The sequence below is a fragment of the Vulpes lagopus genome, chromosome 8, assembly GCF_018345385.1.
Source record: "Vulpes lagopus strain Blue_001 chromosome 8, ASM1834538v1, whole genome shotgun sequence".
NCBI classification, from domain to species: Eukaryota; Metazoa; Chordata; class Mammalia; order Carnivora; family Canidae; genus Vulpes; species Vulpes lagopus.
This window is the reverse complement of record NC_054831.1, coordinates 58,756,798-58,780,937: the sequence shown is the minus strand read 5'-3', so window position 1 is coordinate 58,780,937 and position 24,140 is coordinate 58,756,798. Positions and strand designations below refer to the sequence as shown.

General features: G+C 36.0%; 1 protein-coding gene across 18 annotated transcripts in view; it reads right to left on the bottom strand.

Annotated features, from left to right (window-relative positions):
• The window catches only part of CREM (cAMP responsive element modulator), a 71,481-nt gene that overhangs the window by 27,361 nt on the left and 19,980 nt on the right, over window positions 1–24,140 (bottom strand). For 8 of the 18 annotated variants that reach the window (XM_041765704.1, XM_041765706.1, XM_041765707.1 and 5 more), the window contains 4 exons: window positions 22,435–22,558; window positions 6,113–6,259; window positions 2,601–2,698; window positions 2,315–2,457 (listed from right to left, as the gene is read on the bottom strand). In XM_041765704.1, the coding sequence (XP_041621638.1) occupies window positions 2,315–2,457; window positions 2,601–2,698; window positions 6,113–6,259; window positions 22,435–22,558 (512 nt within the window). Of the gene's footprint in view, window positions 1–1,704; window positions 2,458–2,600; window positions 2,699–6,112; window positions 6,260–6,406; window positions 6,553–22,434; window positions 22,559–24,140 lie in introns of those variants that run through there. The other 10 variants (XM_041765709.1, XM_041765712.1, XM_041765708.1 and 7 more) reach the window with 3 other exon arrangements.

Sequence of the window (24,140 nt, the reverse complement as noted above, 5' to 3'; positions counted from 1 at the left end):
AGTCCCTCTAATGTGGCAAACAGATAAACACCTAACTTCTAAACTTTCGATTTGTTGTTCTCCACCGTAACTCCTGACTCTGCTCTCACCACCTGTGCCCACACTGACGTCTCCCGCCAGGCCCCCGCTGCAAGTGTATACACTCAGAGCACATGAAATAAAGGCTTTGTTGCTACCTGGAGGGAAAGTTCACGCATGAGACACTGCCTTACATTTCTGTTTTGTGTCAAAAGTAGCATGTCTGTTTTCTACCATTTTTCCTTGTCATTTACTTTTATCCTCACACTAACCCCAGAGTTTGGCAATTTTAGTATTGTTCCCACTTCAAAGACCCTGAGATGGGAAAATGAAGCTTCTCTCTCTGATTCAGTTAGTGAATGGCAGGGCTTGGTGCCTTCCCCACATCATCTCTAGCTTCAATATTCTCTCAATCCAATGTTTTCACAGTTTCAAATTTCAACTAACAATCTACAGCCCCTTCCGTATCACTTGTAAAGAGATGACCATTTCTATAAATTCCTCAGCTGTATTGGGATATGCCAAAGAAATGTTTAAGATGACAGCATCTTAGATCACCCCCCCCAAACTTTAAGATGTCTCAGCATTATTTCATCAGTAATTTCCAACCTTTTCCCTATCACGTCACAAATAGATAATGATAGTATGTGTACAGCCACTGCTCAAGACCAGACCTGAACAACCAGGAGTTTCCACAGCAGCCTCAACCCTGTCCAGCCACCCCAGGGAGTGAGGGCATGAGGTGCTCACACCCCTGTACCTGTGTGCTGTACTGCAGGGGCACTCCAGCTGGCAAACTCTGATTTACAGTTCTAAAATTCCCACCATATATTCCCACTGGGCTGGACAAAAAGGTATATAAATCAGGGAGGTAATTTAAAAAATTACAGTGAAAACCTCAAGGTCTAACTCTTTACAGACACAGTGGGTTGCTTCCTTTTCCTAACACTGACGTTGGACATGTCCACTCGGCACCCCATAGAGGCTGTGGACAAATTATACCCCAATTCTGCTAGGTATCATGGTAGGAGCTACTTGAGGAACCAGAATTGCCGAATGAAAATTAGTTTAATACTGCAAATCTACCACCACCAAAATAAAAAACTCTAAAAAACTAATTACTTTATAAGACCTTCCCATATATTAAAGGGTAGCTCGTTTGCTTTAACAGCTACATTTTAAAGACTCACGATTTTTCTAGGTATTGCTGTTTTTTAAAGGGAAAACAAGGGAATCCCTGGGTGGCTCAGCAGTTTATCGCCTCCCTTCGGTGCGGGGCATGATCCTGGAGTCCCAGGATCAAGTTCTACATCAGGCTCCCTGCATGGAGCCTGCTTCTCCCTCTGCCTGTGTCTCTGCCTCTCTCTCTCTGTCTTTCATGAATAAATAAAATCTTTAAAAAAATAAAGGGAAAACAAAACATATCTAAAATCCTACCATCATATTTAAGCCAACACAGTATTTAATACCACACATATTCCATTACCTAAATAGCTTTTTTTAAAAAAATCTTTTTTTATGTCCTTTTCCTGGCTTTTCTTCCCCCTTTTTGCTTTTCTTCCTAGCTCTTGTTTTTTACTAAAGCGTATTATGTATTTCAAATGTACTTGATTTGGGGAAAAAAAAGTCAGTGCTTTAATTAGAGCAAAAAGCACAAGATTAACAGCCCATTAAAATGCACAAGACTAAATGTGAACGTATCTGTTTATTTACAGCTTTTGATGTTTAAAATTTCAAATAAAATGATCTGTCCAATTGCTGTAGTTTTAAAAAATAAATCATTTTCCATTCTCTTCTAGAAAAAGCTGTAGCACAAATTAACAGAGTAATGAAAACATAATTACATTTAAAACATAATTTAGGGAACATCATGTACCTCTTTTAGATTAGTAAGCATAATATGTAATTGTTGGTAACAAAAGCCAACAAGAATGAATTACAGACATTTATATCTTAGGTTCGCATGCATCTTATAAAGACAACAAAAAACAGTAAGTTTTAAACTTTTACCCGACATGAATATAAACATATAAATAGGCAAACCCTCCCTTTATTTTTACCCAAAATTTTTCTTCTATATTCAGTAAAAATTTTTTTACTTTTCAAAATTTATGGCAGCTGTCAGTACAAATCTCTCACTTCTTTAACATGTACTTTTCATTCTACAATATACATAGTGTAGACATTATGATGCATTTTAAAATGGAACAATTTAATGTCAAACCCAAGTTGCTTCAACGTAACTAGAGAAGACTTAAAGCTAGCACTGTATCATAGCGAATTGCAGCATACATACTGTATTGCCCCGTGCTAGTCTGATATATGCTAGTCGGTACTGCCATGGTAGCGATGTTAGGTGGCGTTCCTTCTTCCTCTGATTTTTCTTCTTCAATCTTGGGAACACCAGGCACATCAGAGGAAAGTTCATTCAGTATTTTTCTAAAACATAATTTAACAACAGAAATAATCAAGATATTTGAATGAGATTTAAAACAGCAAAGCTATAATGGATAAATTGGTTTGATACATAATTATTCTCCCTTTTTGGAGTGTCATTATATTAGGAAGTTTAAATAACTTACCTATAAGAGGGTCTTCGTGAAAGGATTTCTCTACGTTTATGAGAATCAATTACACCTTCTGATTCTGCAGACTCATCTGTCTCTGCAATTGTTGCTACCTATAATACAAGAGTTTCTGAAATGCATCATAAAATAGATGATCTCCTTCATTCAAAAAACGGTGCTTATGGGCCTCTGGGCAGCACTAAGCCAGGGGCTGGGAAAGCGTCTAGCACCGCAACACAGTGAACCTGCACTAGTACACCGCACATCTGCCTTAGGAGAGGGAGCACACACACGCACACACACACTTCAGTGTACAGCAGGTATGGCTCGGGTGATAAATACTACAGGAATGCAACTCAAAGTGGTTGGAATGATTGAAGCTTCACAGGAAAGGATTACATAAAAGCTACATAAGACCGAAGAAAAGATCTCCACCCTGAACCTACTCTTACAAATCCATTAGGGACGGAGTGAGCTAGTGACAAAGGAAGAATAAAGCATCTTGACCTCCTTGCCCTCTTCACAATACCACTGCTTACTTGAGCTGCGTTTTCAAACTAGACATTAGATAGGTTCAGAGAAGCAAACAAGTAAATAAGCCTGATTAAAGTTAGGATTTATATGACATGAAGGAAGGTGGGGCTTGATGTGGTTAAGTCTTGAAGGTCAAAATAAGGAAAAAAGAAAGAAAGATCAGAGTTTTAAGCATGATTTCATTTCTCAAAGCACATAAAAATCACATGATTTTAAGGAAAGTCTGAAAACGAAAGTAATGAATCTCTACAATAACATGAGAGCTCTCAGTATGTTTAGCCTTTATTATTCAGGGCCTAGGGGTTCTGAGTTTATAAAACTCACCTTACTTAACTTTACAATTACAGGAGAATTTGATTCAGGCAAAATCAAAAAGAATTTATTTAAATGTCAACAATGCATGCAGGAATATATATTTCTCAAGGCACACTGATATACAGATTCATTTACACAATATGGCCATACATTCTGGTCATGGATGCCCTACACATAAGTACATGAACCGATGAATAGAACTTAGAAAAAATGTTGCAATCAGCAATCATATATCGCCACCAAACATTGATCACTTTCACACGTGTCTCATATACTCATAACCCCTTATGTGAGGTAGGATACTATTTTATCCATTTTAGAAATGTGAAAGTTGAAGTTCATGCAGACAAAGTGACCTGACCATTGTTCAAAAAGTGGGAATTCTAAGACTCAAGATCCACTGGCACTTAACCTCTACAAAGATAATTAAATCACCTACTTGACAAAATCAAAAAAAGCCTACTGAATATAATACTTTCAATAGCAGCCAAGTTTTTTTTTTTATTATTTTTTATTGGAGTTCAATTCGCCAACATATAGCCTAACACCCAGTGCTCATCCTGCCAAGTGCCCCCCTCAGTGCCCATCACCCAGTCACCTCAACCCCCCGCCCACTTCCCCTTCCACTACCCCTTGTTCATTTCCCAGAGTTAGGTGGGAAATGTTTTGTCACCCTCACTGATATTTTCACTTATTTTCTCTCCTTTCCCTTTATCCCCTTTCACTAATTTTTATATTCCCCAAATGAATGAGACCATATAATGTTTGTCCTTTTCCGATTGACTTATTTCACTCAGCACAATACCCTCCAGATCCCTCCACGCTGAAGCAAATAGTGGGTATTTGTCGTTTCTAATCAATAGCAGCCAAGTTCAAACTTGAGCAGAAATATCTGCACCCCAATAAAAGTCATCATTCAAAAAGGAGAGTGGAAGGACTTTTTTGTTTTATAATCAGGGTCAGAAAGAGTCAGAAACTCTTGGAATCAAGGGTCATTATGGAAAAAAAAGAGACAATGCTAAGAATGATTCTTACTCTTTTGAAAAGATACTTGTGTAGCAAAGCTAAGTTTTTAATGTATGTGGATTTATTACTTCAAATATCATGTTGCAGCCTTTATCCTTATTCTGCAATAAATTTTACTCATATATGCAAGGGACAAGACTGATTAAGTGTGCACACCTGTGTTTTCCTCACTGATCTTTGTGTCATCAACTATGTTCAAATAATTTCAACATCTAAAGGATAACTGACCTCAAAAAGGACAAATAAATTCAATAATCAAAAACTATGCTTTAAAAAATGCATACTTACACCTATCAGAATGGCTAAAATCAACAATAGAAGAAACAATAAATGTTGGTGAGGATGTGGAGAAAAAGGAATCCTGTGCACTGTTGCTGGGAATGCAAACTGATGCAGCCACTGTGGGATACAGTATGGAGGTTCCTCAAAAACTAGAAAATATGATTACCCTACAATCCAGCAATCATACTACTAGATATTTACCCACAGAATACAAAAACACTAATTCAAAGAGATACATGCACCCCGATTTTATAGGAGCATTACTTACAATAGCCAAATTGTGGAAGCAGGCCAAGTATCCATCAAGTGATAAATGGATAAAGAGGATGTGGTATATATGTACAATGGAATATTATTTAACCATAAAAAGGAATGAAACTTTGCTATTTGCAACAACATGGATGGAGCTAGGGAGTATGATAATGCTAAGCTAAATAAGTTAGTCAGAGAAAGACAAATACCACATTATTTCACTCATGTGGAATTTATGAAACAAAACAAATAAGCAAAGTGGAAAAAAGGGAGAGAGAGACAAACCAATAAACAGACTCTTAACTATAGAGAAAAACTGATGGTTACTAGAGGGGAGGTGGGTGGTGGAATGGGGGAAATAGGTGATGGGGACTAAGGAATGCACCTGTTGTGATGAGCACCAGGAGCTGTATGGAAGTATTGAATCACTATATTGTACACCTGAAGCTAATATTACACTTAGTATGTTAACTAAGTGGAATTAAAATAAAAACCTTAAAAAATTTAGCTTCAAGAAATGTTAAGGACTTGTGATCAACTCTGATAATAATAAATAATAAAACATACATCTGGATCACAGTCACAATAACCTGTCTACAAAAACCAAGGTTTCATCTGAGAGGGGTGAGTGATGTAGAAGCATAATACTAAGGTGACAAAGATATCCTATGTTTCCTACAAGTTAGAGATACTGAATTAAACAAAAATAAACTTAAATCTCCACCCACCTACTAATGTGAGTATTCATGAAAACGGTAATCTTTATATTACTCTGTTAATCAGACATCTTCAGAGAATCCTCAAAATATTTTTAAGCTCCACTGGAGAGCTTTGCTAAATAAATCTAAGTTTGTGCACAGTGCAACAACTCGAAGAATTACTCATCTGGCAATTACTCATCCTATAAATCAAGAGCTAACAACAAACTGCAACTCTTAAGTCAAATCTATGTGTCTAGCAGGGCACAATGCACTTCACATAGGAAAAGGAAATTCCTCCAAATTTCTGATAAAAAGACGTGAACATAAAAGCTATACAAAAATGATAAATGAATTAATAAAAGGAAAAAAAAAACACTGAAGAAAGTCAAAGGCAAATCATCTAGGAAGGAAGCTAACCTGAACAGTTTGTATTTGTGGTGACTGAATAACCGATGGCTGTGGTGTCTGAATTACTCCCTGGACATGAACAGTTTGGCCCGAAGGTAACTGTACTAGAGTTACAGCTGGGGAGCCTCTTCCGGTGCCTGATCCAGCTACAGAAACCTGCAAAAATGATCATCATTGAGGATTATGCCTGGATCATTTTCTGTTCTTTTTGCTTTTTAAAAGAAATACCATTCACTATTATGAGTGGCCATTTTTTCCCTTCCTTCTGCTTCTGAGAAATGCCAAGCACACTGGGGTACTTACCATTAGGAGGTGGTTACTGTCCTGGAACAGTCATTCTCTGATGTGATAGATATTAAAGAACCCATGCTCCTCACTTTCGGTTCCCATGCTTCGGTGGCTAAGAATGTTCTAAGCACAAAGTTCTAAAGCAGTTAAACTACCTCACTACAACCTCGTGACCACTAACAGTGAATCCTTATTTAGGCCAGAGTATAAACTATCCTAACTTTCTCAGAGAAATTGGAGACAGAACTTAAATATGGTGAATTGTTTTTTAATAAATGAAAAATTTGAAATACGATATACTGGTATTACTCCAGATGCAAGCTAATGCTTTGTCTCTACTAACGAAAACCACAGTTACTTTTATGTCCCCATAATCACAAAAAAGGCACAGGCCAGAGGAATTCCAGGACTTCTTATGCCCTTAGTGTGTCTGATCCAGAGAACGCACATGCCTTAGAGCTGGCATGTCCTTCTTACACCGTTCCTCCTCACTAGCTCCAGCAACTACAGAAAGGGCCAGAGTCATCACTTAGCTTGCACAAAGAGAGTAAAGCCATCTCCCAGCACCCCTGAGAACTTTCAACAGAGATCCCTACCAGCAAAACCCAATACCTCCAGCCCCCTGGATTCAAAACCTACCAAGTTTTCTTCTTTTTTTTCCTGCCAAGTTTTCTAATTAGTAAACAACTTAATCCTATAGGCCAGTGTAATCTTAGAAATTTTGCCTCATTTTACTTTTTTCACTATTCATTATGACTTACTCAAAAGAGTCAAAGACTTAGGGAATGAAATAAGCTACCAATTTTTATCATGAATGGTAGTAGAACCATAAGATCTAAAACAAACTTTGAAGGAAGCCTCTGTATAGGGCCTCACTCTAAGAAACACCGATGATTTCCAATCTACTTATACTTTAAAACAATTATTAAAAATTGGGTTTATAACAAATAATTGTAAGATTTATTTATAAATTTCCTTAGAAAGCAAACTTCTTTGGTAATCTAAAGTAAAAATCTTTCACCCATACAAGAGAGCATATGTGATGAGCATTGTACTAGATGCACTAGGGTAGAAAGTAGAATTGATAAAATTAACACCTAAGAAACAAAAGCACACCACAAAGTATAGAACAAATTGCTCCATTGTACAGGCCATGAAATTCATGTGAGTACAGAACAGAAAGATCAGAATGGGTCTGAGCAATAAGTACAGGCTTTGTGTAGAAGTCACAGCTTGAGCCAGGCCTACATAATAGACGGAAAACGGCAGAGACACCCAACATGTAGCCCAAGGGGTAAGTTTAGCACACTTGCCCCTCAAGTATTATCGTCTACCTTAGATTTTAGGGGAAAGAAAAAGATTATGCCATAGTAAAACCAATAAATTTAACAACCAGAAGTTTAAAAAAAAAAAAAACTACACACACACACACACACACACACACACACACACACACACACAAAGCAGCACAGAAGATAAACCTATATGAATAAAAAGGCTTCCACCTCTTTGTGGACCAACTTCCAAAAGGTACTCCTTTTGCCACACAATAATTCTCAAACTATTTTAGTCTCTCAGTATACTTTTACATTCTTAAAAATTACTGATGACTCAAAAAGTTTTTGTTTAGGGATGCCTGGGTGGCTTAGCAGTTGAGTGTCTGCCTTCAGCTCAGGGTGTGATCCTGGAGTCCTGGGATCAAGTCCCACATCAGGCTCCCTGCAGGAAGCCTGCTTCTCCCTCTGCCTATGTCTCTGCCTCAATCTCCCTCTGTGTCTCTCATGAATAAATAAATAAAATCTTTAAAAAAAACAAAGTTTTTGTTTATGTGATTTATATCTAGTAGGTGCCCTAAACGTTTAACAGTCAGTTTTAGGGAAAGGAGAACCTTGATTTAAAATGTTTGCTGATGTCTGCAATGTAAAAACTCCAACTATTGGCAGGTTTCAATTTACCAACAGATGACACTGAACACAAAGTTGGGAAATGATGCAGGCAGTTGGCTCTTACAAGACAGCATACCACTGGTTATATGTGTCAATATTTACCATATTAGAAATTAAAACTGAAAAAGTTTTATACCTCAAAAATAATTCCACTATTTATACTAACATAAACAAATTTTATTAAAAATAATTAATTTTCCAAAAACAGAAAATTAGTGACCAGACTATCAATGTTTTACTTTATTTTATTTTTTATTCTATTTTTTTAAAGATTTTATTTATTTATTCATGAGACACACATACACACACACAGAGAGGCAAAGACACAAGCAGAGGCAGGCTCTCTGCAAGGGAGCCCGATGTGGGACTCGATCCCAGAACTCTGGGATCACTTCCTGAGCCAAAGGCAGACACAACCGCTGAGCCACCCAGGTGTCCCAATGTTTCACTTTTTTAAAAACTCTTTTAACATCGGTTTAGTTAAAATCAGCTAAATTCTCATACCTACTTGTACACTGAATGTGCTGCAATATGTTATTTTAGTTGATCTATGAAGAAAATTTGGACCTCACGCAGATAAACCATCAGAAAAGGAAGGGTATTATAATAGCTCTTCCCAAAAAACATGGATATTATTGTTTGTTACTACACCAAAACTCAACATGTGGTTGTTTCATAAAGATTAGTTACAACGTGGAATCTGAAGTACCAGTTATATTAAAATCCACTGACCAACCCTGCACTTCGAATGGATCCCATGCATAATTCTGTAACATCATGCAGTAGTTATTTGGAAAATATTGGCTCACTGAGTTAAGCACATCTCCCAAATGCTGACATATTTCATGATACTTTATCAGAAAACCTCATTCATTAAAATCAACAGCAATCTTATCAGAACACTATAAATACTGAAAAGCTATCAAGCTCACAATGGCAGATGCAGGATTTCCAAAATTCAAAACTTCTGCTTAAAAGCTTGAATTTTATCATTGACATAAACGCTGTCAATCATTTTCCTTTAAATGACAAGCCCACTTCGTTTGCTTTCAAGAAAACATTTTCCAAACACTCAAGTCTGAATAGCCATAGTTTGGCTACTGGCCATTATTTTGAAAAAACAAAACAAAACAAAACAAAAAAAAACTGGTATCCTGTGGGGAAAAACCCAGCTAGTCCATTTCACCACTCAAACAAGTATGTGTTTTTCTTCACAAACACCATCAGTCTTTGCTACACAGCAGAAATGTTTTCAGTAAACACACCAATTTCATAACACAGAATATTAAAACATGTACTCAAGGGTCAAGGTTTGCTACAACTGGTAACATTTACCACCTTACTGGGGTATTGTAAATGAAACTGACTTTATTTTTTTACCTGCAAGTGAATGATAGTGAAGAATACAATGATTACTGGTATAGTTTGATGCGCGCTACAGATTTGATTCATGCTAAGGTGCCAACAGCTTTACCCCCCTCCTGCTGTTTTTACACCATCAGTGTAAATATCAATACAGAGAAAAAGGACAAATAAATCTTAGCATTATTATGAAAACAGCATGGTCCTCCCAAACCTCCTGAAAATCTCCTCAAAGTCCCTCCTGGGGTCTCTAAACATTTTGAAAACTGCTGCTCTATCCCAGTGTAGCCCTGGCTCACAGTGTGAACTGAGCACTGAAGCAGGCTGTGCTTTCAACTACACCACAGCAGCACTGCCAGACCACAGTATCCAATAAGCTTGATAGAGAGTTCGCTTGTCAGAGACTGGGTGAAATATAATATGGATTATACTCAAGAGTACAAGTATTATAGACTGGACCTGTGGATTGAGATGCCACATTCACTTTTTGTGGGGAAATACCCCAGCTTTAAAGACATTAGATATTCTGAAGAACTGAACAACTCAAGAAAGATCTGTGAGGTTTTGATAAATATAAATCATGCTTTAAGTTGCTTTAATTATCTTTGAAGTATAATTTTCAAGATTTTAAATTATTAAATAATCACTCATATCAAAATGACTTAGTGTCAAGAACACCTGCTATAGAAAGGGAGTTGCAGCTACTAACACAAAACTGTACTCCTAGAATTCTGGAGATAAGTTATAGGAATTCTATCACTACAATGAAACTTTTCTATATCCAAACTCTGGGCAGCACAAAAGCTCATGAGACAACTCTTTTGTTAAACCACAGAAATACAGGCTGGGAACCTGCACAGATGACATACCCTAAAGAGAGAATTCAGATGTATCCTTAAAAACAAAAACCCTTAGATCTAGAGACATTCTATATTCAGACATTCTATTCTCACTGGTTTTGCCAAAAACTGGTGACTGGTCTTTAGCTGTATTGGTAAAGTTAACAGGCTAAACTTTGATGTTATTAATTTAAAAAAAAATTCATGTGGCTCCCTCCCTAAGCATCTTAGTATTACTATAGTATTATACTGACCATGGGCCATAACAGAATCTACAGTGTCCTTAAAGTAGGGTATTGTACACAGATGGCATAGAAGGAACACTGGCAATGATTCGAGAACATGCATGGAGGCTCCAAAACCAAAAGTGGGCCAATAAAGAAGCATCTTTTTTGTTTTGTGTAAAGTGGTAGACTCAGTTTTAGGTAGGCTAGGTTGAAAGCAATGATAGGGCAACTAGGTAGAAATGTTAATAAGCAAGGAGAATTATGTGACTGATGCGTTAGAAACAGAAAACAAAGATCTGAGAAATGCTAAGAAAGAGCAATCTTTTAAGAGTACTATAATTACTTTATTCATAATGTGCAAATAGAATTCTAAAGAAGCTCTGGAAAAAGATAATAGTTTTTCCTAAAAGGCACTAGGGATACAAACTTCAGTCCATCTGAACTGAAATATGCATACTGTAGGCAGAAATAGAGAAACACTTCTTATAAACATCAAATATTCATTCCAAGACTTAAAATGCAAAAAATATCACAGAAACAGGTCATCTTTATGAATTAACTCAGTCTTTTCGTCTCTTGACAAATATTTATCAGGAGCCTGCTGTGTGGACCAGTCTAAACAGTAGGGCTATCACAGTGAACAAGAGAAGTTTCTGCTCTCCTAAATCAGGAGACAGAAAATAGATCAAAACAAATACATCATTTTTGGTGGTATTAAATTCTTTAAAGAAAAATGAAGCAGGGTAAGCGATCAGAGAGTGACAAGGCAGGGGTAGTTTGGAAGGAAGCTAATCAAAATACACTTGTTGGAAAACTTCTCAGAGGAGGGAACGCTTGCATAAAAAGCCTAAATGAAGGGAAGGAAAAGGCCATAGGAAGATCTATCAGCATATTCATCAGCTTCCAATAGTCATGTAGGCAGTTGTTCGAAAAACAGAAAAATAAAAATGGGTATATTTTATATTTCATAATTTTTATATTTTATGAGACTCTAAAAGTGTGTAGAATGAACTCATAGTAAACATATTTACCTTTTCTTCCAGATCCCCTGAATAATCCTCTTCTATAGGATGCCTGAAACATAGATTATGCTGATGCCACCACATCCACCAACAACCCCACTATAGACAGTAGTTAATCTGAAGTTAAGATGATGCAATTGACAGCCTTACTTGGCTTTGCAATTAAAAAATCCGTATAATGACACTCGTAACTGGGAAAACCTCACAATGTTGTAACAGCACTTGATTAGCACCTAGTAGACTACCTCCAATCCGTAGCTAGGTTCTCTTAAGATGGGGTTTATGATGTCATAGAACAGCTGCAAATGTCACAGAGCTACTGGGCCTGCATTCAAGACAGTTAATAAAGGATGGGGGGAGGAAATGTGAATTCACAATATACAGATTTCACTATCACTTCTGCTCCTGAGAAATAAAATCTGTATCTTACCTATTTTAATTCTAAGGGCTACAATTAAAGTCCACTAATACTCTAAGCAAGAAGTTGAAAACTACCTCGATTTCTGTGTATTAAGATTCTTAAGAGTCTGTTTCTTTTGTGAGAAAAAAAAGTGTTCAATATTTCAAATATTTTAAGGTTTGAAAACAGGAGAATAATGAAAGTGAATACTTGAATAAAGATGCAAAATATATTTTTTAAAGTGTTTAATTGCACTAAATGAAGACAACACAAAATGAAAAATGTAGAGTTGGTCTCATTTTAGTGTCTTTCTCACTGAGTTTTGTCTTGTTTTGTTTTGTTTTTTTTAGTGGGGCTAACAGACTGCAAAATTCCATGAAGTTAAATTTTACCTTGAGAATTTCAGTTGAACATATTTATGGATAACAGAGTTATAGCTAGCTAAGACTCATATTTTTGTATCTACTATGTTAAAATTCTAAAGAGAACTACATGGGAATGCTGTTGCCTTACATGCTTCCTGTATGTGTAGAGCATAAACAAATACTGTCTGAAATCTATAATCTGAATAAAATGAGAAGGGGGAAGTGGATCGCTGTTTCTGGTATTGTAAATATAAATGGTGGGCCTGGGTGGCTCAGTCCCTTAAAATGTTCGCCATCAGCTCAGGTCATGATCCCAGGGGTCCTGGGATGGAGCCTCAGTCTGGCAATCTGCTCAGTGGGGAGTCTGTCTCTTCCTCTCCCTTTATCCTTCTCCCAAATTGTGCATGCATGCACTCTCTCGCGATCTCATTCTGTTTCAAATGAATAAAATCTTTTAAAAAATTCTCCTCTTGAAAGCAAAGCAAATATCAGAATTAAATCATTCTTAATCGTTCAGTCTGTTTTGATTATACTTCCAATAAACAGTGATGATCTTTTGAGCACAAATTAAAATTAGGGGTTCTTTATCCTTTGAAAAGCAATGCTGGGGGGACACCTGGGTGGCTCAGCAGTTGAGAGTCTGCCTTAGGCTCAGGGCCTGATCCTCGGGTCCTGGGATCGAGTCCCCACAGGGCTCCCTACAAGGAGCCTGCTTCTCCCTCTGTCTGTGTCTCTGCCTGTCTCTTTCTCTCTCTCTCTCATGAATAAATAAATAAAATCTTTAAAAAAAGATAAAAAACTTAAAACAACCAAAAACAATGCTCTAGCTCATTTGTTTTTCCTATCTAATCTATATAGTATTTTGAATGTCCTATTTGTAGCAGTTGGAACATCATTTTATATTCTAACCAATATGAAATGTTTCATTTGTCATAACTATATTTTTAAAGTACTATGAAATGAATATTACATTTGTAGAAGTCAGAATTCATTTAACTCCAAAACTTTCAAATATCAATCCTATATTTGGTTTCAGTGAGACTGAAACTAAAACTGGTCATAGTAACTAGCCAGATGCAAGTAGTTAAGTGTAATAATGAAGCTACAGTGAGATCCTGAGCCCAAAGTGGTATTTACCCAGCAAATATAAGAACAAACAATAATATTAAAACTGCTCTTAACAATAATACAGATAACTTCTAATAATGAATAAAAAATGTATATGCCGGGATCCCTGGGTGGCGCAGCGGTTTGGCGCCTGCCTTTGGCCCAGGGCGCGATCCTGGAGACCCGGGATCGAATCCCACATCGGGCTCCCGGTGCATGGAGCCTGCTTCTCCCTCTGCCTATGTCTCTGCCTCTCTCTCTCTCTCTCTGTGACTATCATAAATAAATAAAAAATTAAAAAAAAATGTATATGCCAAAGGCCAGAAACCACAAAATGAATGCCTAAAAACACTTACTAGCCAAGCTTCATGTTAATCTTTATTTCCGAGCAAAAACCTCTATAGAGTGTCTATGAAGTAAACTTCGATTCACTTGAATTATTTTATTTCTTCTTTAGATTTCATTTGCACTCTACTCTTTATTACCAACAATTTGGTAAGTCCTAAGGAGTATTGAATTGGCAAAAATGAAAATCAACAAACAAACCACCAAAAAAACCTTAAAAATAGTAATATTAGGGTTGGCTCATGTAGAAGAATGTGTGACTCAATCTTAGGGTCATGGATTTGAGGCTCACCTTGATGTAAAGATTACTTTAAAAATAAATAAACTTCTTAAAAAATACAAATGATAAATAAAATACAGTACATACATACAATGGAATATTATTCAGCCTTTTCTTTCCTTACAAAGGAAAAGAATGCTATCGTACTATGACATGGATAAACCTTGAGGACATTATGTTAAGTGAAGCAAGCCAGTCACAAAAAGACACATGCTGATGGCAACTACTTATCTGAAGTATCTTAAAGTAATTAAGTTCACAGATGGTAGAATGGTAGTTACCGGGGATGAAGGCAGAGGTAAAAATAATGTTTTTATGTAATGGATGTAGAGCTTTAGATTTGCAAGATGAAAATGTTCTGGAGATCTGTTTCACAGCAATGTGAATATTCTTAACACCACTGAACTGCACACTTAAACTTGTTAAGACTGCAGATTTTATGTATTTTTTACCACCCCCCCCCAAAATACTAATAACTATGGTCCCATATTTGGTGGATATAATAATTAACTGGCTTCTTGCCAGGAAAACACTCAATAAATTGATCTTGCCAAAGGTAATGGGACTGATTTCTTCATCATCTTATAAAACATAATTCTAAAGCTCTGGGTACTCTCACACTCTTGGCCCCAGACTGATGGTTCTATACATAAGAATGGTTACTGGTGCCAGAGGTTATACGGAAACAATTACTAATGCATCAAAATGGATAAAATTTAAATTTTCTATGCTCTTCACATATCCCAAATCAGAAGCTGAGTTGGGATTTAAATATGGAACTATCTTAATCTGCCACTGAATAATGAAAAAGAAAACAGTATATAGTACATATATAATATGTACTGCATAGTACTATTTATGTGTGTATAGATACATATACACACAATATACACATATGCACATATACAGTTCTCTACAGTAACAATATATAACATATATTTACTATTATATTTAATTATTATGGAATCGCCAAGGTAATGCCCTCCATATGGTCTGGCTCAACACTAAGTACCCTATATATTACAAGTAAAAAAGAGTAGAGTGCATAATGCAATCTAAAGCCAGATCCAGATCACCTTGGTTCTAATTTTGGCCTTGCGTCTTACTAGTTGTGTGACCGATGACAAGTTGCTCATTCAGTCCCTCTATACCTTACTTTCCACAACTGTTATGGAGAATGAAAATAGTACCCTTTCTACAGAGGACAGAGGCAAGTGCCTGGCATATACTGAATATTCAATATTCACTTTTCTTATTTTTATTATTGTTGCATTTAAATAATTTAGTCAAGAATTTAGAGTTTAAATAATTTACATGTTTTAGTCCTTTGATTTGGAAAGATTAAAATACTTTTTAAAGTCTTCCTCAAAATTCAGGTGGTGGAAGATGAATCAAGGATTTATATAAAAATAAGTCAAAATCTGAATCAGTGACAAAACATGGCTAGGTCAAGTTGAATCCTTAAGTTTTTTTAGTTTTAGTCCAAAGGTCCGAGTTCATACACAGGCAAGCCTAAATATTTAGCTGCTAAAAAAGCATAATAATGAAACTTGGTCTTAACATGAAAACCAAAATCTAGTAATAAATTTTATTTTAGATTTTCAGAGCCAAACAAAATGGCATAAAGAAATTCTTACAATGTTTTAAAACCCCTAAAAGAAAAAATAAATAAATAAAACCCCTAAAAGAAATCCAAAGTACAAAAACTTAGGAGCATAAAATATACCATTTAAAATAAGTTCATGGCACCATATCAGAATGTTGCTTATAAAACAACTATGAATTATCTTTCCTTTTCTATAACCTCTAGAGGCCTATTTAAGCATAGTAAGTAGATTTTTTTTTTTTTAAAGATTTTATTGGGCAGCCCTGGTGGTGCAGCGGTTTAGTGCTGCCTTCAGCCCAGGGCCTGATCCTGGAGACCCGGGATTGAGTCCCACGTCAGGCTCCCTGCATGGAGCCTGCACAGGGAGCCTACTTCACCCTCTGCCTGTGTTGTCTCTGCCTCTCTCTCTCTCTCTCTCTCTCTCTCTCTCTCTCTCTCATGAATAAAATAAAATCTTAAAAAAAGAAAGAAAGAAAGAAAGAAAGAAAGAAAGAAAGAAAGAATCATAGAGAAAAGGGTAAAAAGAATAACTAGGTTTATACTGAGCTATTTTTCCATTACCGCTAGTGACAAACCATCTGTTTTACTAAAACTATGAAGAACCTGGAATGTCAAACAAAAGTGCCCAAACCTCAGAGAAAAATCATTATAAATGACAGAAAATCTAACAATCTCTCCGCTATAACTAATTTGTATGCATTTTTATCACAAGTATAAAAACAAAATCTTTTTCTGAAATTTGATTGCTTTAAGTTATCTTTGAGATATCAAATTTTACACAAAGTATTATCACTGAGATGAAATCATAGACTGCATTCTAAAGTCAAAAACTAACCTTTAAAGAAATATACTGGCTATTATATATAAAATTACAAAATAAGAGTACAGATATTTTAAAAATTCTTGTTCAAATTGAACAAAAGGCCACTATTATTAGCTCACAAATTACATTTAACTTACATCTCTCAAGCCTTGAATTATCTTCAAGAGTAAGTTACATTTCAAAACAGTATATTTTCTTCAATTAGTTGACTAAAGAACATCATACAACACAGATTTAGCATTTACTGAAAAAAATTAGTTTTAATTTCTCCTCCAACTTTTGTTCATTTTTAGAGAGAATTCTAAGTGAAGTAAAACATTATATTAAAAAATTAGACCTGAAAAAAATAAAAAATAAAAAATAAAAAATTAGATTAAGGCAATGAAAAAGAACCAGAGGAAGGATTATATAAAAATAAGGAGCAATATGAAGTCAATACCGAAATAAAAATATTTACCTCAAAATCTTAAGAGGAACATTTTTCTCCTTCAGTAAGAGTTCCTCAAGTAAGGGAATTAGTATTTCAAAGTTGAAAAACAAGATTCAATTGAACACTAAGTGTAAATTAGATTTACTGAGCTGATAGTAAATATACCAAATCAACCTAACACGATGCAGACCGTCTTTAAGATACACATACAATGCTGCTGACCCATTATCAAGAGCCAATGTTGCTTTTGTTTTGTTTTCTGATAGCCTTCTGGGTCTTATTCAGGACAAGAAGATGGAATTTTGGCACAACTGGCCAAAGCAATGAGAAATGTCATTCCAATTTCCCACCAGATTGAAAAAGAAAACTTACAAGTTATACATTAAAATGTATCCTTTGTTAAATCATTCCTATTTCAATTCCTCACTGCTTGCCAGACCCACTTTATTCTGAGGTGCTTCTTTACATATTGTTTGCATTTAGAACACATGGAATAAGAAAGGAGATTAGCAGAGTATAATCCTCAAACAACATTCCCTAGTGGTTTTCTCTGCTCCCTAGTCTCAGTTCCAAAAATACACAGGCCCTCAGGAAGGTTAAATTTTATACTAGAACAAATTTTCCTGAGGCACTGTGCTGACCTTGATGATCTCCAGAGCTTCCTTCAAGCTCTATGACTTCTGTGAGTCTGCTCCTTTCATCTTTGCTAACACTCTGAGAACTGGTCATTTACACAGAAGAGTTATTTTGCTTTTAGAGTTGAGGGGCCAAACTCAGGCCCATAGGCCTCATTAGCAGCTATAAGGAATGAAGCTCTAGAAAGTTAGTCTTGCATATGGATTACCTCGCCTACCCAAATTGTCATAGTGACATTAATAATCCCCAAGAGACCTGCAACAAGAAAAGTTCAAAGTGTCCTCACTCTTCTTTCAGAGTTGATTACACATTTGTAAGATACCTGGGATAATGTGAATAAGAAGTGTATATCATTGCAAAGAATTATGCTTGATTTTATTAGATATGACTCTGACATTTGGTTACATAAAAAAAAAAATCCATGATCTTTTACAAATTGCATACCCAGAAGTAAGTAGGAGTAAAATGACATGATGTCTGAGATCTGCAGAGCTGCTTAAAATACTTCAACAAAAAGAAAAAAAGGAAGCTAAATGAAAGTACAAAATCTTAGTAATTATCAAGTTTATATATACATATATAAAAATCTATATAAACATTATTCTACCTTGTATATGTTTGAAATCTTATATTTTAAAAGAAAGTCTAACTTCCCACTACCCATTTAAAGATTATATTATTTCCAGAGGATATGTGGCTATTTTTAAATTACTTATATATACAGTAATATAGGTATTATATATAAAATATATATAAAAATATAATATATACATATATATATTACTTTTGCTTTCCACCATTTTGGCTTTTGGACAGGGTTTCCTCCTGGCTCAGTTATCTAAAATAAACTCTTCAATTTATTACCAAGAACTTTTCAGGGTCAGAGGAGATGGAAACTAGTCTTACATAGCAATACATATATTTAACAAATAAGAAAGTAGCTTCAATTAAAAATAAATCAACTGGGAGGCTTAGTCAGTTAAGCATCTGTCTTCGGCTTAGGTCCTGATTCCAGGGTCCTGGGATTGAGCCCCACTTCAGAATCCCTACCTGCTTCTCCCCTCCCTTTGACCCCTATTTGTGCTTGCTCTCTCTCTAGTGCTCTCTCTCTCAAATTAAAAAAAAAAATCTTAAAAATCAATCAATCAATCAATCAATCAACATAAAAAATATTTCAGGCAAAAAGAAAGTCAAGTCCAAATTTAACCTCAATTATTTGCCACCCCCAGGATCTGTTTATGGCAAATCCTGCTTTCAGCTCTTTGACATTATCACCACTGTGACTCCTATTTACTTTTGACTACAGGTAGTAGAGAAAGATTCCATTTATATCTGGGAAGTTAGAAAACAGAAAAACTAGATACTTGGTGTACCCAGAGGCCAAGCTCAGTTGTCAGATGTTCCTGAATGGGATGATTTTCAGAGTAACTATGATGGCAGGAGCTTTGGAAAGGCCAGGGTAGGGACCCTGGGCGGCTCAATGGTTGAGCATCTGCCTTCGGCTCAGGTCATGATCCCAGGGTCCTGGGATCTAGTCCCACATCAGGCTCCCCACCGGAAGCCTGCTTCTCCCTCTGCCTATGTCTCTCTCATAAATAAATAAATTAAAAAAAAAAAAAGGCCAGGGTACTACTATCAAATGATCAGATGCAAAGGATCAAACTGACTGAATCCTTTGTTCACAGCTTTTGTTCACATACTAGTTAATGATAATTTGACCATTTAAAAGGAAATTAAGTGTTATAAATTCCTCTCTGTACAAAACAGACCTCGGGCAGCCCAGGTGGCTCAGCGGTTTATCGCCACCTTCATTCAGCCCAGGGCATGACCCTGGAGACCTGGGAGCGAGTCCCACATCGGGCTACCTGCGTGGAGCCTGCTTCTCTCTCTGCCTGTGTCTCTGCCTCTCTTTCTCTCTATGTCTCTCATGAATAAATAAATAGAATCTTTAAAAAAAAAAAAAAAAGAAGAAGACCTCTTTGAGAAAGAAATGAAACAAGTGGCAAGTATACAAGCAATCATGAATTATTCAGAAGAGTCAGCCACTTTCAGCATACATTATAGGTTTAATAAAGATTTCAACTTGATTTCCTAATCCTTTAATCATATAGTAACACATAATAAAGAGTACTCACAAATGAACAGCTTCAGGCATCACAAGAACCTAGCTGTTTAGGATTAATTATGTTTAGAAAACTTTGCTAAGAATTGTTTCCTAATTCTTCAAAAACTCATGATCCATACATGACAGAGGATAACTCTTAGTTAACCAAAGTAATCAGTGAATCAGCCAGATTACTTCTTAGTTTCTCAACATTCCTAATATATGAAAGATAAAAACCATAGTTTATTCTTTGATCAGATCCCTAAGATATTCAGAAAATAAAATACCACAGCAAGTCCACGAACTTGCTATCCACATTTAATAAATATCAATATTTGGTTAGTTGATTTTTAAAAAAGCAAGCATTATAAATGCAAACCACAGGTTTTTCCTGGATCTGATTCAGCCTTCTCAAAAGTGTGTCTCTCCTATTTTCCTCAAAACACTCAACTTTGCCACACCACTGTTCTCAACCCTTTGTCTCAGACTCATCTTTATTATTTCACAGAAAAACTTCTTGAAGAATCTATATCTCCAATATCTACCACCTCTCCCTCTTATTTCTTCTCTAATCTTCGAAAACCTGCTTTCTGTTCACTGACTCCAATTCCAAAATCCCATAAATCCAAGGTTATTTCTCAGACTTCACATTACTAGAACTCTTTAGCAACTTCTGACTGACGCTCACAGAGGAGGGTGTCACCTAGGCTGAAGGTCCTCAGAATTGCAAATTACCCTTTTTAGACAATGGAGGTCTATTGTTTCGACAGTGTTGGCCCAGAACAGGGAGGGGAGGCTATGTGAGGGTCAGTGAGGCGGGATCTGAAGGGAGGGGAGTGGAGGCAAAAGGAAGATTTGCTTTCAAAATTCTCGCTTTGGCAAAGTGCAGAATTAGAGAACCATAGTGATAAAAACTCTAGAAGATCGTAAATTTATGACAAACTACGGGGATTGTATTCTATTCATAAAGACCATTAGACTAAATAAAAGATATACAACAAAATGTTAACGATGATTAAATTATGCAGTTTTTATTTTCTTCTTTATAGTAATAGATGTTTTAATTTTCTACAATAAACATATTTTTTTTTAATAAGAAAAAGGCTGCCCTCCACTTTTAAACAGCAAAAGGTCTGTATGCCTATGTTCCAGGGTAACAAAGAAGGGTGTTGCCAGGGAGATGCAGCTCCACAGACTACTTGTGAGAAAACCCCCAAGGAGTGAGTGGGTGTTAGGAGCTTGAAGGAGAAAGGAAAAGCAGGCTGGGTGCTTGGGGCCCAGTATTGGGAAAGAAGAGACCTCACAGGAACTAGTCTGGCCTGAGGTAATCCAGGATATACCTGGTGTTCCCCCTGGACCTTCAGTCAGCCATATGGATCCTTTCTATCTTCCCTTCAAGATGCTGTGAAAATCTCACCACCACACTGTATCCCCCACTCCCAGGACTCCACCCAAAAGGTGTCTCTACTACTGGCTGGTTGACTATCAGTCCAACCTCCACACAGTTCACACAAATAGTAGTGTTCTAAACACAGTGAACATTGTGTTTCAAGAATATTTAGAATCCAGGACACTATACATTCTCAAATGTATACAAACTCTGCTTACATTTACCAACTTAACTTCCCAGCCCAGACACTAGGCTCCTGTTAGCTCCTCTACCCGTAGTTACCTGATGCCATGTGCTCTCTCTGGCTTTGTGCCTCTGCACACACTCTTTGCCTGCCTAGAATATGCTTCCCTATCCTTGTCCACACGGCAAACTCCTAATCACCCTCTACATGTCTAGCTCAAAAGCAAAATCCTCCATAAAGTACTCTAGCCACTGGCTGCTCCCTCCTCTGTAAGATTTAGTCATTTTGTACTTAACCTTTTATGGCACTTCTTATACTATTGGAGCTATCATTCAAATACCTGTTCTCCTCACTAAGCCATAAGATATTTTAAGGCCAGAAACTACATCTCCTCATGAATCAAAATAGTGCCTAGAACTAGTAGGTACTCAATAAATATTTGATGACCAATGTGCTTGCTTTTATTACATATTTTTTTTTTTTTATTATTACATATTTTTATAGATAGCTCAGAAATAAACCTTAGGAGCTGAAATCCAGGCACTAACTCATCCTGATGGTATCTAACTGAAACCGATTTGAAGACCTAACTAAAAAGAAAGCAAAGATCAAACAAATTATATACAGGGCAAAGTAAGATTTCTGCAGTATTTCCAGCTAAGAATATAAGACTATAACAACTTGGAATTACCAATATTCTCAAATAATAAATTTGAAGATTACATATCGTGGACAGGTTTTTGTTTTTCCTTTTGCATAGCAGTGGTGGTAGAGGGAGCATTTCAAAGTGTCCATTACAAGGCAAACGTAACTAAGATACATATCTTCTCTTTGAAATCAAATCAGTAAGAATGCCTGATAACTAGGGAACAGGGAAAACTTCACATCAACTTCAAGAAAACAATCTGCACATAATTCTTATTTCCAGATAACTTTAACTTTCATCAGTGCCTGCCTATTGCCTACATTAAATTTACCTGAGTTAAAGTAGGGATTGAATTTTGACCAGTCTGGTTCTGCATATGTGCAGATTCGTTCTCTGCCACAGAATCTGTTACACTTCCATCCTGCCGAGATTCAATTGTGTCCATAGTCATTTGTCTGAAAAGACAAAAAAAAAGGAAGAAGTATTAAGGCCCTATCTGAAAGATTTTTCTGTTTTTACCTAGCTTTCTGATATTCATTTCTGTCATCAATTAAACTACCTTATTTTTCCAGAAATGGGTTAAGTGGCAGAGTCCTAACTCTCTGAACTAACTCTGCTCACTGGGTATGAACATTACCAAGAAAGCACTGCAAAATGTTTTATGGGAATTAGTTTATTAAAAAATGTTAATCTTATAATAAAGTCTCCTTAATAATTATTTTAAGCCCTTCAGTTTAAATAAGTGAAAAAAATAGGTCTTCTACTTTACATGAAGTATAAATATTCTATGACTCTCAAGGCCTAAAATACCTACTAGGTAATATATAGTATGAAAGAATTTCCCCATAGTCTAAGTTAAGTGTATGTAATACAAAGATGTGTCTAGTTTTGCCAGCACTAACCAGTTTCTGATAAACAAGCCTCTCAAATTGAATCATGCAGAGTTGACCATATGTCTTAGAGCTTCCCATTTCATTGAGGAGAATCTAATTTTTCCAGAAAAACTTTTGTCATAATTCTATGATTTCTTTTTTTTTTTTTTTAAGACTTACTTTATTCATTCATGAGACACACAGAGAGAGGCAGAGACCTCTCTGTGTGTGAGAGAGAGAAGGCTCTCTCTAACTAACTTCTCTAACAGAAGTAATAGGCAGAAAGAGAAGCAGGCTCCATGCAAGGAGCCCAATGTGGGACTCGATCCTGGGTCTCCAGGATGACGGCCTGGGCCACAGGCAGGTGCCAAACCACCGAGCCATCCAAGCGTCCCTTGTCTATGATTTCAATTTAAGTTAACAATTTCTATTTCTATATAGAAGATAAATCATTATAATAAATGTTATCCTACTAGAAGAAATACAAACTACAAACAAAATAAACAAAGTCAAATATTAAAAACTTATAGAAACTATATTGTCCTTGCTATTATACACCTTTTCAACTACCAATGATACAATGTGTTTTTCTCACTTTAGTAGTCTAAATATATAGCCAAAAAGTATGCAAGCCACTTAAGAACTTTGAATTAAAATGTCCAAATCTTTTTTCCAGATTTAGTTACCAGATCTTACAAATTTTTCATCTATGTCTTACACTTTACTACCTTCTTTTGCATTTCAGTAGTCATTATCTTAATCCAAGCCTTCTATTCTGAAACCCACCTATATTGCACTTATTTCCCACTATTAAAAATCATTTCAAAACTTAAAACTAATCATGACAATTTAGAGCAATTTTTATAAAAGATAAAAATCTACAGTCTACCATGGCAAAAATGTCTTTCCCTTAATATTCCCCAATTCCTTTATCTCTCTCTCTTATTTTCCAGCATAGCCTAGGTAAGTATAGATCACCCTACATAAACTGCCAATTCTTCTGCCTCTACGTTTGCTTATGCGAACAGTTCCCAAAAAGAATGCCTTAGAACATTTAGCTCTGCAGGTTATGAAAAAGTATTATCTAAAAAAGAGAGAGAGTAGGGGAACACTTAGTGAAAAAGTTCTAAATATCCTGGGTTAAAAGGTTTTCTTTGTGGCAGAA